This window comes from Panthera onca, chromosome B4, assembly GCF_046562875.1.
Source record: "Panthera onca isolate mPanOnc1 chromosome B4, mPanOnc1 haplotype 2, whole genome shotgun sequence".
NCBI lineage: Eukaryota > Metazoa > Chordata > Mammalia > Carnivora > Felidae > Panthera > Panthera onca.
The window spans coordinates 29,416,748-29,432,169 of NC_138345.1; the positions used below are offsets into that span (position 1 = coordinate 29,416,748).

The 15,422-nt window shown below is 36.8% G+C and overlaps 1 protein-coding gene across 2 annotated transcripts in view; it reads left to right on the plus strand.

Annotated features, from left to right (window-relative positions):
• Positions 1-15,422, plus strand: part of LOC132694958 (uncharacterized) — a 232,996-nt gene that overhangs the window by 43,518 nt on the left and 174,056 nt on the right. For both annotated transcript variants that reach the window (XM_060659011.3, XM_060659013.3), the window contains exon 3: positions 9,652-9,765. In XM_060659011.3, the coding sequence (XP_060514994.2) occupies positions 9,681-9,765 (85 nt within the window). In that variant the 5' untranslated portion in view covers positions 9,652-9,680. The remainder of the gene's footprint in view (positions 1-9,651; positions 9,766-15,422) is intronic.

Genomic DNA, 15,422 nt, shown 5'->3' on the forward strand with positions numbered 1-15,422 from the left:
TGTAACCAGTCTAGAGGAAAGAAGAGATAAGAACAAGAAATGGAAGGTTGAATACATATATATAATAAGAATTGTCTGAGGATTAAATAAGGCAGTGCAACAGCGCTGGTCTGGACTAGGGGATATCTGGTTTGTCAGTGTCAATCTCGCTCTTGTAGATAAGCAGTCATCAGGCATGGGGCAGAGTGATTTGGTGTAGGCAGGTCCTGCCTCTCCTGTGGGCCCCCTATCCATTTCCTGAAGCCCAGCCTTGTTGGTGATGGGGAGAAAAATGGTGATGCTCCAGTCTCTTCTCCGTGGACCAGGTGTCCCAAACCACTCTGTACAAGCCATCTTCACTGTGCAACAGTCACAAACGAGGTGGTTTGTCCCACTCCATGACTCCCATGCCTCCCTGGAACTTGGCTGGGATTTAATCCCCGATGTCTTAAAGATTCCTGCTCCATTTGTCCTAGTTCCAGGGAAGAGCTATTCTGCTGGCTCACAGTGGCCTGCATGCAATTGTCCCTTTCCACCATCTCCTGCACCTCCCTGGTGCTCGGCTCTGACTTAAACCCTGATGTCTTTAAGGTTCTTACTCCATCTGCCCATGTTTTGGGGGAAGTGCTGCTCCTTTGAGTGGATATATGCCTTCTTCCCAGAACACTCCAGGGAGGGGATTGCTTTCTCCCACTGCAGACTGAATCTCTGAACTAGTTACAGAGCCTGGGGCTGGCTCCCCTTCTCCCCACGTGCGCGAACAGGACAGCCAGCCCCAGTCCAAAGAGAGCCTTGCAGTTAGAGATTGGATCTTTCTCTGTCCCAGTCCATGTTTTTCTCTTGTCCAGATACCATCCTACATTTCCCCAGCCTCTCTTTCTCTTCCCTTTGTCTCTCCACAGAAGGGGATCCCTCCCCTTTGTTCATTTTATCCCTCCCAGTTTGCAATCATGAACCTATGGCCCGTCAGATTGCCCTGGTGGGTCCCTAGAAGCATCTCTATCACTTTGCCACCCAGACTCTTGGAGTTCATAGTCCTTTGGCCTCAACTCTGCTTTGAGAGAGGAGGGAACTTTGGATCCTCCTACTTCTCTGCCATGTTGACCCCTCCTCCTCCTATTTTTTATTTTTAAAGTGATCTCTACCCTCCACATGGGATTCAAACTCATGATCTTGAGATCAGATTCACATACTTTACTGCCTGAGCCAACCAAGTGTCCCCTTTATGATAATTGCTCTAAAATCTGCATTAAGCATGTTATTATATCTGTTTTACTTAGATCTCTGGATGTGGCCTTATCTTGTTCTTTCATTTAGTATAAATTCCCATGTCTTCTCATTTTCTCTAATTTTTTATCTAAATTTATGCCTGTTCTCTGTGTTGGAAAAGCCAGTTATATCTTCTGCTCCTGAAAATACTGGCCTTATGAAGAAGAGGTCATGTAGTGCCCAGGGCCTCACACTTCAGGGAGTGCCTACAGTGTATGTTGTGTGTTCTCTGGTGTTGTGTTTTGGCTGCTCTATCCTTCAGGGAAGTTATCTGCAGAGGTTCTCCTTGCCTGCTGTGGGCAGTGTTTGGCACCTGGCCTGAAAGTGGTGAGTTTTAACCAGGCATGCTCTTGTCTGTTTGTGAAATGAGACCTGTCATTACCTCCACTGGAACTGAGGCCCTGTGAAACTCTGCAGTTGGGAGAAATGGAATGGGCAGGGGTTTGTGCTGGTCTTGTTGGGGAGGGGCCCACCATGCTGGGACTGAGGTAAGCATGACTGAGTGGGCAATTACAATGAAGTGTGGGGGGATGGTGGTTATTGTAAGGAAGTTAGGCAGACTTTGTCTGCATTGCACTGCTTCCTGCAAGTGGTTCTGTGTTTATCCAGAGCGGTGGGGAGGGAAATGGCACAGGGTAGCTCCTTTGTTCCTAGAGTGGTATCTCTGTGAATTCTGCCTCTCAGGGACATGCTTTGAGAAGAGCAAATAATCTCCCTACTGGGTACTCCCAGGCACTCTTCAAATCTCTATATCCATGCTGTATGCCTTCTGGTTTTTTGCCTGCCTTCTCTCTAAGAGCAGCACAGTGCTCTCCAGGGTCTATCCCAGGCAAACCCACTGACCTTTAATACTCCAGACTTTAAACCTCCCTGATTGCAAGAACTCATGAAATTCAGCCTCTTGTTTTCCAACCCAATGGCTATGGGGACAGGTTCTCTTTGTGCATTTCCCTGTGTGCTTCTCTCTCTCTCTTTTAACCCTTCTCTGTAAGCATGGCTATCTCTCTTCTGCAGCAGCCCCTAGGAACCATTTTGCCCTTAGATCACATCTCTGCACTTCCTACCTTCTTTCATGTGGCTTCTTCTCCCCCTTTAGTTTTGGAGTTTGTTCTGTTAGTCTTAGGCCAATTTATGTGGCATTAAGGATGATTTCATAATTTCCTAGTTGTATTTATGGGATGAGGTGAGCCTAGGGTCCTCCTACTCTGCTACAATTTTCCTGTCTCTATTCTATTTGTCTATGTATCTTTATGCCACGAGCAAACTATTTTGATTACTTTTGCTTTGTAATAAGTTTTAAAATTAGGAAATGTTAGACCTCTAAGTTTGTTATTATTTCTTTGAGATTCTGTATAAATTTTAGGATGAATTTTTAAATTTCTATCTCTACAAAAAATGCACATAAAATTTTTTTAGGGATTACACTGTATCTATAGATTGCCTTAGGCAGTACGAATGTTTTAACAATATTAATTTATCTAATCCATAAACATAAGATGTCTTCCATTTATTTGTGTTGTCTTTAATTTTTTTAGTAGTGTTTTATAGTTTTCAGTGTACATATATTTTGCCTCCTTGGTTAAATTTATTCCTACTTATTTTATTATTGTTGATAGACTTATTTTTCTTTTTAGTTTACTTTTCATATTTTACATTGATAGAGTATAGAAATGTACAGTTTTTGTACTGTGATTTTGTATCCTGAACTTTTGCTGAATTCATTCATTAATTCTAATACATTTTATATGACCCTTTAGGGTTTTCTATGTATAAAGATCCTGTTATCTGTGAACAGAAATAATTTTACTTCTTTCTGTATAAATTTTATTTATTTATTTATTTATTTATTTACTCACTCACTCACTCACTCACTCACCTGCTATGGTTAGGAATTCTAGTACTGTTGAATAGAAATAGTGAATGTTCATCTTTCCTTTTTTCTTATCTCAGAGGAAAAATGTTTGGTCTTTTACTTTAATAATGAGAGGATGTTGAATTTTTTCACATGCTGTTTCTGCTTCAGTTGAGATGGTCGTGTGTGTGTGCGTGTGTTTGTGTGTTTTAATGCTGTTAATATTAGCACATGACATTAATTGATTTTCATATATTGATTCATCCTTGCATTTCAGGAAAAAAGTCCCACTTAGCTCTGAGTTTAATCCTTTCAACAAGCTCTTTAATTCTGTTTGCTAGTATATTGTTAAGGATTTTTTATGTATGTTTATCAGGGATACTGGCCTGTAAGTTTCTTTTCATGTAGTGTGTTTGACTTTGGTATAAGATAGTGCTAGCCTAATAACATGAGTTTGGAAGTGTTGTCTTTCATTCAGTTATTTGGATCAGTTTGAGGAGGATATGTGTTAAATTATCTTTAAATACGTGGTAGAATTCTCCAGTGGAGCTATCTGATCCTGGTCTTTAATTTGTTGGGAGGTTTTGATTACTGATTTAATCTGTTTACTACTTATTACTACTTATTTTGGATTTTCTGTTTATTCATGATTCAGATGGTATGTTGTGTAGTTCTTGGCATGGAATTGTTTGTAATGTTCTCTTATAATCCTTTTTATTCTTGTGGTATCAGTTGTAATATACCTTCTTTCATTTTTTATATAATTATTTGAATCTTGTTCCTTTTCATCCTAGCTAATCTAGCTATGTGTTTCAATTTTTTTTTTATTTTTTCAACGAACCAATTCTTGGTTTCATTGATTTTCTTTATTGTTTTCCTCTTCTCCATTTCATTATCTCTGCTCTAATATTTATTATTTCCTTTATTCTGATAGCTCTGGATTTTTTTCTTCTTTTGCTAGTTCATCGAGGTGTGAAGCTAGATTGTTTTTTTGGGGGGGATGTTTCTTCCTTTTTTTAAGTTTATTTATTTATTTTGAGAGACAGAGAGAGCTAGCAGGGGAGAGGCAGAGAGAGAGGTAGAGAGAGAATCCCAGGCACTGACAAGTAAGGAGCCTGATGCGGGGCTGGATGCAAGGCTGGATGTGGGGCTGGATGTGGGGCTCAAACTCACCACCTGTGATAGATCATGACCTGAGGTGACACCAAGAGTTGGACGCTTAACCAACTGAACTACCCAGGCTCCCCTCTTACTTTTTAATGTAAGTGTTCACAGTTATAAATTTGCCTTTGAAACTACTTCCACTACATTGCATACATCTTGGATGTTAGGTTTTCATTTTCCATATCTCAAGATATTTTCTAATTTTCCTTATGATTTCTGGTTTGACCCCTTGGTTTTTTAAGAATGTATTTTAAATTTTCAATATATGTGTGGATTTCTCAGTGTTTCTGCTACTGTTGAATTTTAGTTTCTTTTCATTGTGATCAGAAAAGTTACTTTGCATGATTTCAGTCTTTCAAATTTTGTTAAGACTTGCCTGTGGCCAACATGTGGTCTATCCTGGAGAATGTTCCCTGTACACTTGAGAAAAATGTGTATTATGCTATTGTTGGAGATTTCTACATATATCTGTAATGTCCAACTTGTCTGTAGTGTTTTTCAAGTACTCTGATTTCCTTATTGTTCTTTCCATTATTTGAAAGTGGGGTATTGAAGTGTACTACAATTTTTGTTTTATTTCCTATTTTTTATTCATTCTGATTAATGTTCGCTTCATATATTTAGAAGTTTCATGTATTGTGCATAGATATTTATTATTGTTATTATTCTTGAAGAATTAACTTTTTATTATCAGATGTCTTAATTTGTCTTTTGTAATAGTTTTTTTTTTAATGTTTATTTTTGAGAGAGAGAGAGACAGACAGAGAATGAGTGGCGGAGGGGCAGAGAGAGAGGGAGACACAGAATCTGAAGCAGGCTCCAGGCTCTGAGTTGTTAGCACAGAGCCTGACTCAGGGTTTGAACCCATGAACTGTGAGATCATGACCTGATCCTGAGTTGGATGCCCAACCGACTGAGCCACCCAGGCACCTCTCTTTTGTAATAGTTTTTGACTAAAAATCTCATTTGCCTGTTAATAGTATAGCCACCTCTGCTCTCTTTTGGTTACCATTTACATGGAATATCTGTTTCCATCCTTTCACTTTCACTCTTAGATCTACAGCCTCTTATGGACACCATATATGTGAGTCTTGGTTTGTTTTAGTTTGTTTTTATACATACATCTACTCTGTATCTTTTGATTTGGAAGTTTAACCCATTTACTTTGGTAGGTTGTGTTTTTCTAAAAATTCATGCATTTATTTTAGGCTATTCAGTTAGATGGTATACAATTGGATAGGGAAAGACACTATTGCCATTTTGTTAACTGTTTTCTGTATCATGCATATTTTTGCTTCTCTTTTCCTATCTTACTGTCTCCCTTTGTATTTGATTAATTTTTTTTATAATGACAGGCTTTGCTTTCTTTCTAATTAACTTTTGTGTACTGTATGAGTCTGTTCAGGCTGCCATAACTAAATACCATAGACAGGGTCACTTAAAAAAGTAACTTATTTCTTACAGTTCTGGAGGAGGAAGTCCAAGATCAAGGTGCTGGTAAGATAGATTTCATTCACCTCTTCTCTTGGCTCAGGAGTGTTCACCATTTTCTGTGTACTCATATAATCTTTTCTTTGTGCACACATGGAAAGAGTGAGAGGGCACAAGCATGCATATGTGCACATTCTCTGGTGTCTCTTCTTATTAAGATGTTAATGCTGTTAGATGAAGACTTTACCTTTGAGTTATCACTAACCTTAATTACTTTCCTAAGCCTTATCTCCAAAGCATCACATTGGGGTTAGGGCTGCAACACTGAGTTTGGGAGGATATGAACATTCATTACATAACATGTATATTCTACAAATGTTTTATTTGTGGTTACCATGGATTACATTGAACGTCTTAAAGTTAAAGCAATTTATTTTAATCACATACATACTTCAGTCATACAACTGTTCTCCTTTAATGTTCCTCCCCTGACTTTATTTATTGATATCATAAATTACATCTTTAAATATTGTGTGCCCATTAGCATAGGTTTATAGTTATTTTTATGCTTTTCTCTAAATTTTATATAAGAATTAAAAGTTAAGTTATGCATCAAAATTTAAATAACATAGGTGTCTACATTTGTCCATACATTTATCTTAACCACAAAAATATATTATTATATAGCTTTGTGGTGCCATTTAATGTCCTCTCATTTCAACTTGAAATACTTCCCTTTAACATTTCTGTTTGGGTAGGTCTAGTGCTAGGAACTTCCTCAGCTTTTGCTATCTGGGTAAGTCTTAATTTTCCCTTCATTTTTGAAGGACAGTTTTGCCAAATATAGTATGCTTGGTTGACAGTATTTTCTTTTGGCACTTTTAATATGTTATCCCAATGTCTTCTGGCCTACAAGGTTCTTGCTGAGAAATCTACTGGTGTAAAGTTATAGAGGCTTCCTTGTATGTAGCAAATTGTTTTTCTTTTGCTGCTTTTAAGATTCTCTCTTTGTGTTTGTCTTTTTTTTAATATGAAATTTATGTCAAATTGGTTTCCATACAACACCCAGTGCTCATCCCAACAGGTGCCCTCCTCAGTACCCATCCCCCATCCCCCATCAACGCTCAGTTTGTTCTCAGTTTTTAAGAGTCTCTTATGTTTTGGCTCCCTCCTTCTCTAACCTTTTTTTTCCTTTCCCTCCCCCATGGTATTCTGTTAAGTTTCTCAGGATCCACATAAGAGTGAAAACATATGGTATCTGTCTTTCTCTGTATGACCTATTTCACTTAGCATAACACTCTCCAGTTCCATCCACGTTGCTACATATTTCATTCTTTCTCATTGCCATGTAGTATTCCATTGTGTATATAAGCTACAATTTCTTTATCCATTCATCAGTTGATGGACATTTAGGCTCTTTCCATAATTTGGCCATTGTTGAAAGTGCTGCTATAAACATTGGGGTACAAGTGCCCCTATGCATCAGCACTCCTGTATCCCTTGGGTAAATTCCTAACAGTGCTATTGCTGGGTCATAGGGTAGATCTATTTTTAATTTTTTGAGGAACCTCCATACTGTTTTCCAGAGTGGCTGCACCAGTTTGCATTCCCACCAACAGTGCAAGATGATTCCCATTTCTCCACATCCTTGGCAGCATCTATAGTCTCCTGATTTGTTCATTTTAGTCACTCTGGCGTGAGGTTGTATCTGAGTGTGGTTTTGATTTGTATTTCCCTGATAATGCATCACGTTGAGCATCTTTTCATGTGTTTGTCTTTTAACAGTTTGTAATGTGTTTCAGTGTTGGTCTTTTGGGTTTTTCCTAGTTAGAGTTCATTCAGCTGGTTGAATTTGTACATCCATTTCTTTTCTCAAATTTGGGATTTTTTTGGTCATAATTTCTTCAAATAAAGTCTCTGCTCCTTATTCCCTCTCTTCCACTCTGGGATTTCTATATTGTGTATCTTGGTCAACTTGATAGTGTCTGGTAAATCCTTTATGGTTTCTTCACCTTTTTTTTCTCCTTACTCCAGAAATTTCAAGTGACTTGTCTTCCAGGTTTCTATTCTTTTTCTTCCTGAGAAAATTTGTTATTGAACACCTTTAGTGAATTTTTCAATTCAGTTATTGTATTGCTCAGCTCCAGAATTTTTAAAAACAGTTTCTATACCTTTGTTGATATTTTTTCCAAGTTTTTTGTTTAAATTCCAGTTAGTTAACATTAAATGTAATACTAGTTTTATGTGTAGAATTTAGTGATTCAACATTTACATATAACACCTGGTGCTCATCACAACAAATATACTTCTTAATCCCCATCATCTATTTAATACATCTTCCCCCTACTCACCTCCCCTCTGATAACCCTCTGGTTTGTTCTCTATGGTTAAGACTCTGTTTCTTGATTTTCCTCTCTTTTATTCCCTATGTGTATTTTTTCTGTTTCTTAAATTTTACATATGAGTGAAATCATATGGTATTTGTCTTTCTTTGACTGACTTATTTCACTTAGCATAATATTCTCTAGCCTCCATCCATGTCATTGAAATGGAAAGATTTCATTCTTTTTTATGGTTGAATAATATTCCATTATATATATGCATATATATGTATATATATTCCATTATAATTCCATTATAATATATGTGTATTCCATATATATGTTGTATATATATTATATAATATATATATATATATATATATATATATATATATATATATATATATGACGGAATACTATATATATACATAACACATAATCTTTATCCATTCATCAGTCGATGGACATTTGGGCTTTTTCTGTAATTTGGCTGTTGTTGATAATGCTGCTATTTAAATTTTATTCAGGCATCATATTCCTTATTTCATTAAGACATGTTTTTATTGTTTGTTTGTTGTGGTATGTCTTGTCATTTTTTGTTGAGATTTATGATTTTGAAAGCACAGCATCTCTCTCAGTATTTACAAACTGGCTTCATGCAGGAAAATACTTTGACAAATCAGCCTTGCAGAGAGGTTCTGAGACTTCTCAAACCTTTTCTGGGGAATGTGTATTCTCTGGGCTTGTGTATGCTCTTTTATTCATGGCTGCTTTTAACTCTCATAATTTCCCTAAGAGGGTCTCCCCTATTTCTTCTCAGGAGTTTTTGGTTTTGGTTCCTGTAGTATTTTTCTGCCTGTAATCTCTTGCTCTTCTGTCATGTGCAGAATTACATACATCCTATACCTCTAATGTGCCATGGTACTCACCTTTGTTTTCAGCAGCTTCCAACCTGGTATTTATCTATGCAGCTGTTTCCATCAGTATTTCAAGTCAGGCAAGATCGAAACCAGTAACTCAGGTGCTCCCAGATTTTCCACAAAGTTAAATACAAGTTCCACCTTTTTCTTTTCATCCCAAGAGAGAAGCTGGAAATTGGGAGCCTTCCCTGTGATTGTGGCATGCTGCACCAGGGAAAGGGTGCATCTAAAGTGGGCAAAATGCCATAATCCTTTTTATTCTTTTTGGTGCAGTTTTTCTTGGTAAGTAATTCACTTGGGCAAAGCAGCTTCAAACTGGTTTTTAGAGTTCTTTAAAAGGTGTTTTGGTTTGTACACTGTTGCTAACTCAGTGTTTTGGGGGGGGGGGGAATGAAGGCCTGGACCTTACTAGTCCCCATCTTGCTGATGTCTTGTCCTATGATTAAATTTTAACTTAAGCATAAAATGCCTAACAGAGATTAACATAAAGTGCATTTGATGCCAAAGATTATTAATGAAATTATGAGATAGTTTTAATACATATATATTAAAATTCTCCTATTTTCATATCAGATCTGACATTATGGCAATTTATTTATAACTTTATAGAAATGAGGATAAATTCTGCTTTATACTTGTTATAAACTTGAAAGTTAGGGGTTTCACAACAGATCTGTTTCTATATTTATTCAACTAAATGTGTCTCTTTATGTAGCTCAGGTTGAAGTACCAGATGGAAATCTTATGCTTGATGAAAACCAAGATTCAATATCAAAAACACAAATGCAAGTAAAGAAACAGAGAACATCCAAAGGGGAAAGAAACATTAGTAAGTACAATTAAAGATAACTTTAAATTATTTTAATTAAACTCAGTAGAAGATTTTTTCCCTTTGGTTCATGAGTATATGTTTCAGATCATATTTTATGGGACATTTGTAGTTCCTTTGACCTTAATTGTAAATACCCTCAGATAATTAGAGAACAAAAGTCAAATTTTTCATAACTTTCATTGGTATTTCTGGTTGTAATATTATTTCACAATCATAAGTTCTACACTCAGACACCAAGGCCAATTATGGGCCAGTAATTTTCTTGCAAAGGATGCAAGCCTTTCAGCAGGATGTGGTAGATGTTTCTGACCTGTGGCAGAAGGCTTCTACCACAACTCTAATTGGTAAACAGAGATGTTACTGAGAACTGTGAGTCATATAGCAAATGATCAGAGGAGCCTAGAGGAAAAGCACCCTACGAGTCCTGTTGGAGGGCTTCAAATGCATTCTCTTGGCTGTGGCCCCACGAAAAGGAGGGACCTTTGAGGTAACCTAATAGATGAATGTCATCAAAAACCCCACATGGGGAATATGAGAGTGCAAGTAGCCAAATATTTCTGCCAGTAGTTATGCCTCATTTTCATTCGTTGAAGCAGAATGGGCAGTCTTGTTCTCTGGGTTGAGACATTGTGCTGCTTACAGATTATGCCCAGGAATTTCTATTAGGTACTTGGTAACTGTGCCTTGTTTGTTTTAATGGTCCAGCTATGTTGCCACATGTAGGTCTATAGGATGTCTGGTCCTTGTTAAGTTGTGCCCTTGTCTGGGCCCACTTGGATGTATTAATAGAATGGAAGCTTAGTGCTCTCTCTGAGTTTAGAACATTTCTAGGTCACAACTGTTTATTGACACAGATAGTTGGAAGATTTATGGAGCCTTGTGAAAGAATATTAATGGTGGGTTGCAATCCAATCCACATATGACAAATTTATCTTGATCATCTATGTGTACAAAGTTTCTGGATAGGGTATCTGTACTGTCTATTACAGAATACCAAATTCCTTCACTATGGATATTAACTTCCATGACAGTCATAATATTGTATACAACTAGTGCCTCAGTACTACATCACCGAGCTATGAATAATCACTGGAGTCTCTATGCACACAAGGACATATACCTAAGGTATATTGAGTTATTTAATGGAGAAGCAGTCACAAGAAGAATTTTTGCTTCATTAAGCTCATCAATAAGGGCAGTTATTTATTTTATTTTCCCTGGTGGATGTTTTTGAGAAACAAGGTACTAGATGTTAATAGTTGGGTAGTTTCACAGTCTTCCACCTGTCTTGATAAAGTGGCAAATTATACCAAGGGTTAGGGTGAAATCAACTAGACATTCATGTAGGTAATACTTCTATACTGACAATACATTTAGTAGCGGGGGTAGAGTTTTGAGGTGGCCTGAGTGGGCACATCATTGTGGAATTTTGAGTAAGTTTCCCATTAGTGGTGGTTTTGGACCCCAAACCAATGAACATTATTGGTTTCCCCCTCATCTTGGTGTCAAACGTTGTGGAGATCATTGTCTTCTATGCACCAGTATCTCAAAGGCCCAGAAATGAAAGTTTCCTGCACATCTCCACTGAATTATGATGAGAGCAGAAGTCTTCTCATTCCCTCCCCGCCTCCCCCGCTGTGGGTACATGAGGCCTGGAACAACCCATTGTCTTATTTATTTTTGAAAGCCATAATATCTTGGTAATAGTTGGTGGAGCACTCTGATTCTTGGAAAGGATCACTGGGAAAAACAGAAACATAGCACCTGTATTAATCAAAGGATCCATTAACATAAGTAGTGGGTCTGTTGAGCCACTGTTATCCCACTACCTGGCCATAATGTTCTAGGAGAAGAGCCCATTAGTCTACTTATTGAGTCTAAGCCTGTTTTTGGATAAACACATTCTTTGATCTCTTTAAAACCTTTGCCTAGATGGTCCAGGAGTGTTTACTAGATTACCATTTTTATATCACTCTCTCTTATGGTCAATCATTGCAGTTTTGGCAGTATCCACTATTACTTGTCCAGAAATTTTCCAGTTAAGATCCAGATAATATCATAGACTAATTGCCCTGACCTTGAAACTGTGTTTAATTGAGCTTAATGTCCTGCAATAGTGGCATTAATGAACCCAGAATTTTGAGTCTGGTAAAAAGTAATATCATCTACTATCCTCATACCTTTATTGTATATCCTAAGTACAATGGGCGGTTCATGAAATCACTATAGCCTCTTCAATTATAGTTAAAACATGTTTTATAAGGGCAAGAATGAGTCATCTGTCAAATCCAAAACATTACCCAGCTGAGGAAGGAGAGAGTCTTGAATGTCTGTGTTTTTTCATACCCCTTTCTTCCATCTCCTTGTGCAATGTATCCATTGTCAAAACTCTCTGAGAAAGGTTTTTTTTGTATTTGGAAACCAACAATATTACTTGACTACTTTATTTTTTTTCAAAATTTTATTTAAATTCTAGTTAGTTAATATATAGTGTAATATTGGTTTCAGGAGTAGAATTTAGTGATTCATCATTTACAATAACATCCAGTGCTCATCATAACAAGTGCCCTCCTTAATACCCATCACCCATTTAGCCCATCCTCCACCCACCTCCCTCTACAACCCTCATTTTGTTCTCTATAGTTAAAAGTCTCTTATGGTTTGCTTCCCTTTCACTTTTTTTCCAGTCCCATATGTTCATCTGTTTTCTTTCTTAAATTCCACATATGAACGCAAACTGGTGTAGACAACCTGGAAAATAATATGGAAATTTCTCAAAAAGTTAAAAATAAAACTACCCTATAACCCAGCAATTGCACTACTAAGTATTACCCAAAGGATACAAAAATAGATTCGAAGGGGCACATGCACCCCGATGATTGTAGCAGTATTATCAACAATAGCCAAACTATAGAAAAAGCTCAAATGTCCATAGACTAATGAATGGGCAAAGAAGATGGTGTGTGTGTGTGTGTGTGTGTGTGTGTGTGTGTGTGTGTGTGTGTGCGTGTGTGCGTGTGTGTGTGTGTGTACACACACATACACAAATGTATACGCATATATATACATATATATGTATATATGTATATACACACATACAATGGAATATTACTCAACCATCAAAAAGAATGAAATCTTGCCATTTTGCTAAGCAAAATAAGTCAGAGAAAAATGAGTACCACATGATTACTTCTTTAAAAATATTACTTCTTTAAACATGAAGATGACTTATCCAAGTCTTAAAAGTTTCTTCAGGTCACCGGACAAAGTGGTTCTCAGGACTCTACATTCTTTTGTTAAAGCATGAATCTCAGTAAATCACTGCATCATAAACTGCCCATCAGTTCCCACTACAGTAGAACTAATAATAGTCATTGGGTACAACTCAGCATGCAGGGTCTTCAATTTTTGGTTCCATAGCTGGTAAAACTATAAGTAATAGCTAAGGTCTTGCTTCTCCAGCTTTATCAAAATTCCTCTATTGGATGTTTAATTTTACCTACCCACTGGGTATCTTAGCCAAAAAAAAGGAAATAAATAGAAGAACCATTGTTCCCTCTCAGAAATTAAAAGTAAATAATAAAATAGCACTCTCTTAAAGCATGCTCCAGAGTCCACTAGCACATCCTGAGACACCCTGGCCTGAACTGTCATGTGCCCTATGGGACCCTCTGACTCTTGCACATGACCCAGTAGTATCACTTTATGGAGCCCTGAGGATTCACTAATGTTCCTTCTAGAAGGGAATTGTGCTTAATTGACCACGTTGCTGGCTGCACTAATTTGTAAGGAGAGAGCTACCTGTTTTTAAGTTGGTTAGTTAAGATAGCCAAATTGAAAGTGAAATTAAGCATTTATTCTGTTACTGTAATTTATTAGAAAGAGTCTAAACAAGAAAAGTTTCCAGTTACATCAGCTTTCCGTTTTCCTCCATAGAACAGCATTGGAGAGTCAGAATATCAGTGCTGGCAGGGGTAGGTTGTGAGAAGATCATCTTACAACCAAAGAAGTTTCAAACAAAAGGCTCTTCCTGTTGTATAGACTTGGAGGCTGAAGTGAGTTAGTGGTGGGAGGGCAAGGAATAAAAGAAGTGAAAGCTATCAAAACTAATAAAAATGTCTACAATGAAATGATAATGAAAAACCAAACTATGTAGAAGCGTATGAACAGTACAGTATCTTAGCTGAATCCTCCATGCATAAAAATGCCTCAAAATTGAGGCACATGGATTAGTAATGCAGATATTTCCAGTTTTATGGGCCTTAGTCTTTGACTGCAACCACTGCCAATGTCTACACTTCACTGGCTGTGAATCAAGTCTAGCGTGGAATCTGAAGATTCCCCCCATGACAACTGCCAGATAAGGCCTTTGCAATTGTCTAAGGTTGGGCCTAAAAATCACACATGGGAATTTGGCTGTTAAAAATGCTTCAGTGTAAACACATATGCATATCAACATACATGTACATATATTATACATATGCATAGCCATACTCACCTATGCTTACGTACATATACATGTGAACATATACATGAATATGCATATTGATAGAAATATTTAGAAATCATTATTTCTCATAGAAATATTCAGTTCCAATCTATCCCTTCAAGACCTGTTCTTTCCTTTCTCTATTTCACGTGTGTATGTCCTGCCTTCTGAAGTGTGAATCAATCTACACAACATCAATATATTTAATCATTTGATCTATATTTTAGTGCTTCTTAAATTGTTTCAGAATGCAGAGCACTAGAGAAAACACTAGAAAAATAAACCTACTAAACAAGATTTGTGATTTGTTTACACTTTACCCCTCCACTGTTTTGTGCAGGAGTAAGTGTATATTTCAAACACTTTATTGATTTACTTGCATTATTGTTTTCTTACTTATGCCAGTAGGTTTATTTCCTTATATTTAGTTTCAGTTTTAATTCCCATTCTTATCTTTTATGATTTAGGGTTCTTTTTATTGAGATATAATTGACGTGATATTATATTACTTTTAAGAGTACAACATAATGATTCAATGTATATGTACAGTTGATTCTTGAACATCATAAGGGTCTATGTTCATGCAGGTCCACTAATATGAAGATTTTTTTCAAATATAGTACTATAAATGTACCTTATTATTTCCTTAATAACATTTTTCTTTGTCATACTTTATAAGAGTACAGTAGAAAGTACGTATAACATACAAGGTATCTGTTAATCAACTGTATTAGCTATCAGCAAGGCTTCTGGTAAACAGTAGGGTGTTAGTAGTTCAGGTTTAGGGGAGTCAAAAATTATACATTGATTTTTGACTGTATGGGGGGGTCAGAGCCCCTAACCCCCACATTGTTGAAGGGTTAGCTGTATATTGTGAAATGATCACCACAGTATGCAGAATTAACATCTATCACCATACATAGATACAATTTATTTCTTATGCTGAGAACTTTTAAGGTCTACTCTCTTAGCAACTTTCTGGTATATAATATAGTATCATTAACTATAATCACCATGTGGTACATTATATCCCCAGGACTCATTTATTTTATAACTGGACATGTGCACCTTTTGACCATTTTCACCCATTTGCCCTTGTTTCGGTTCTGGCAACCACCAGTCTGTTTTGTGTGGTGGTGGTGGTGCTCTTCTTCTTCTTCTTCTT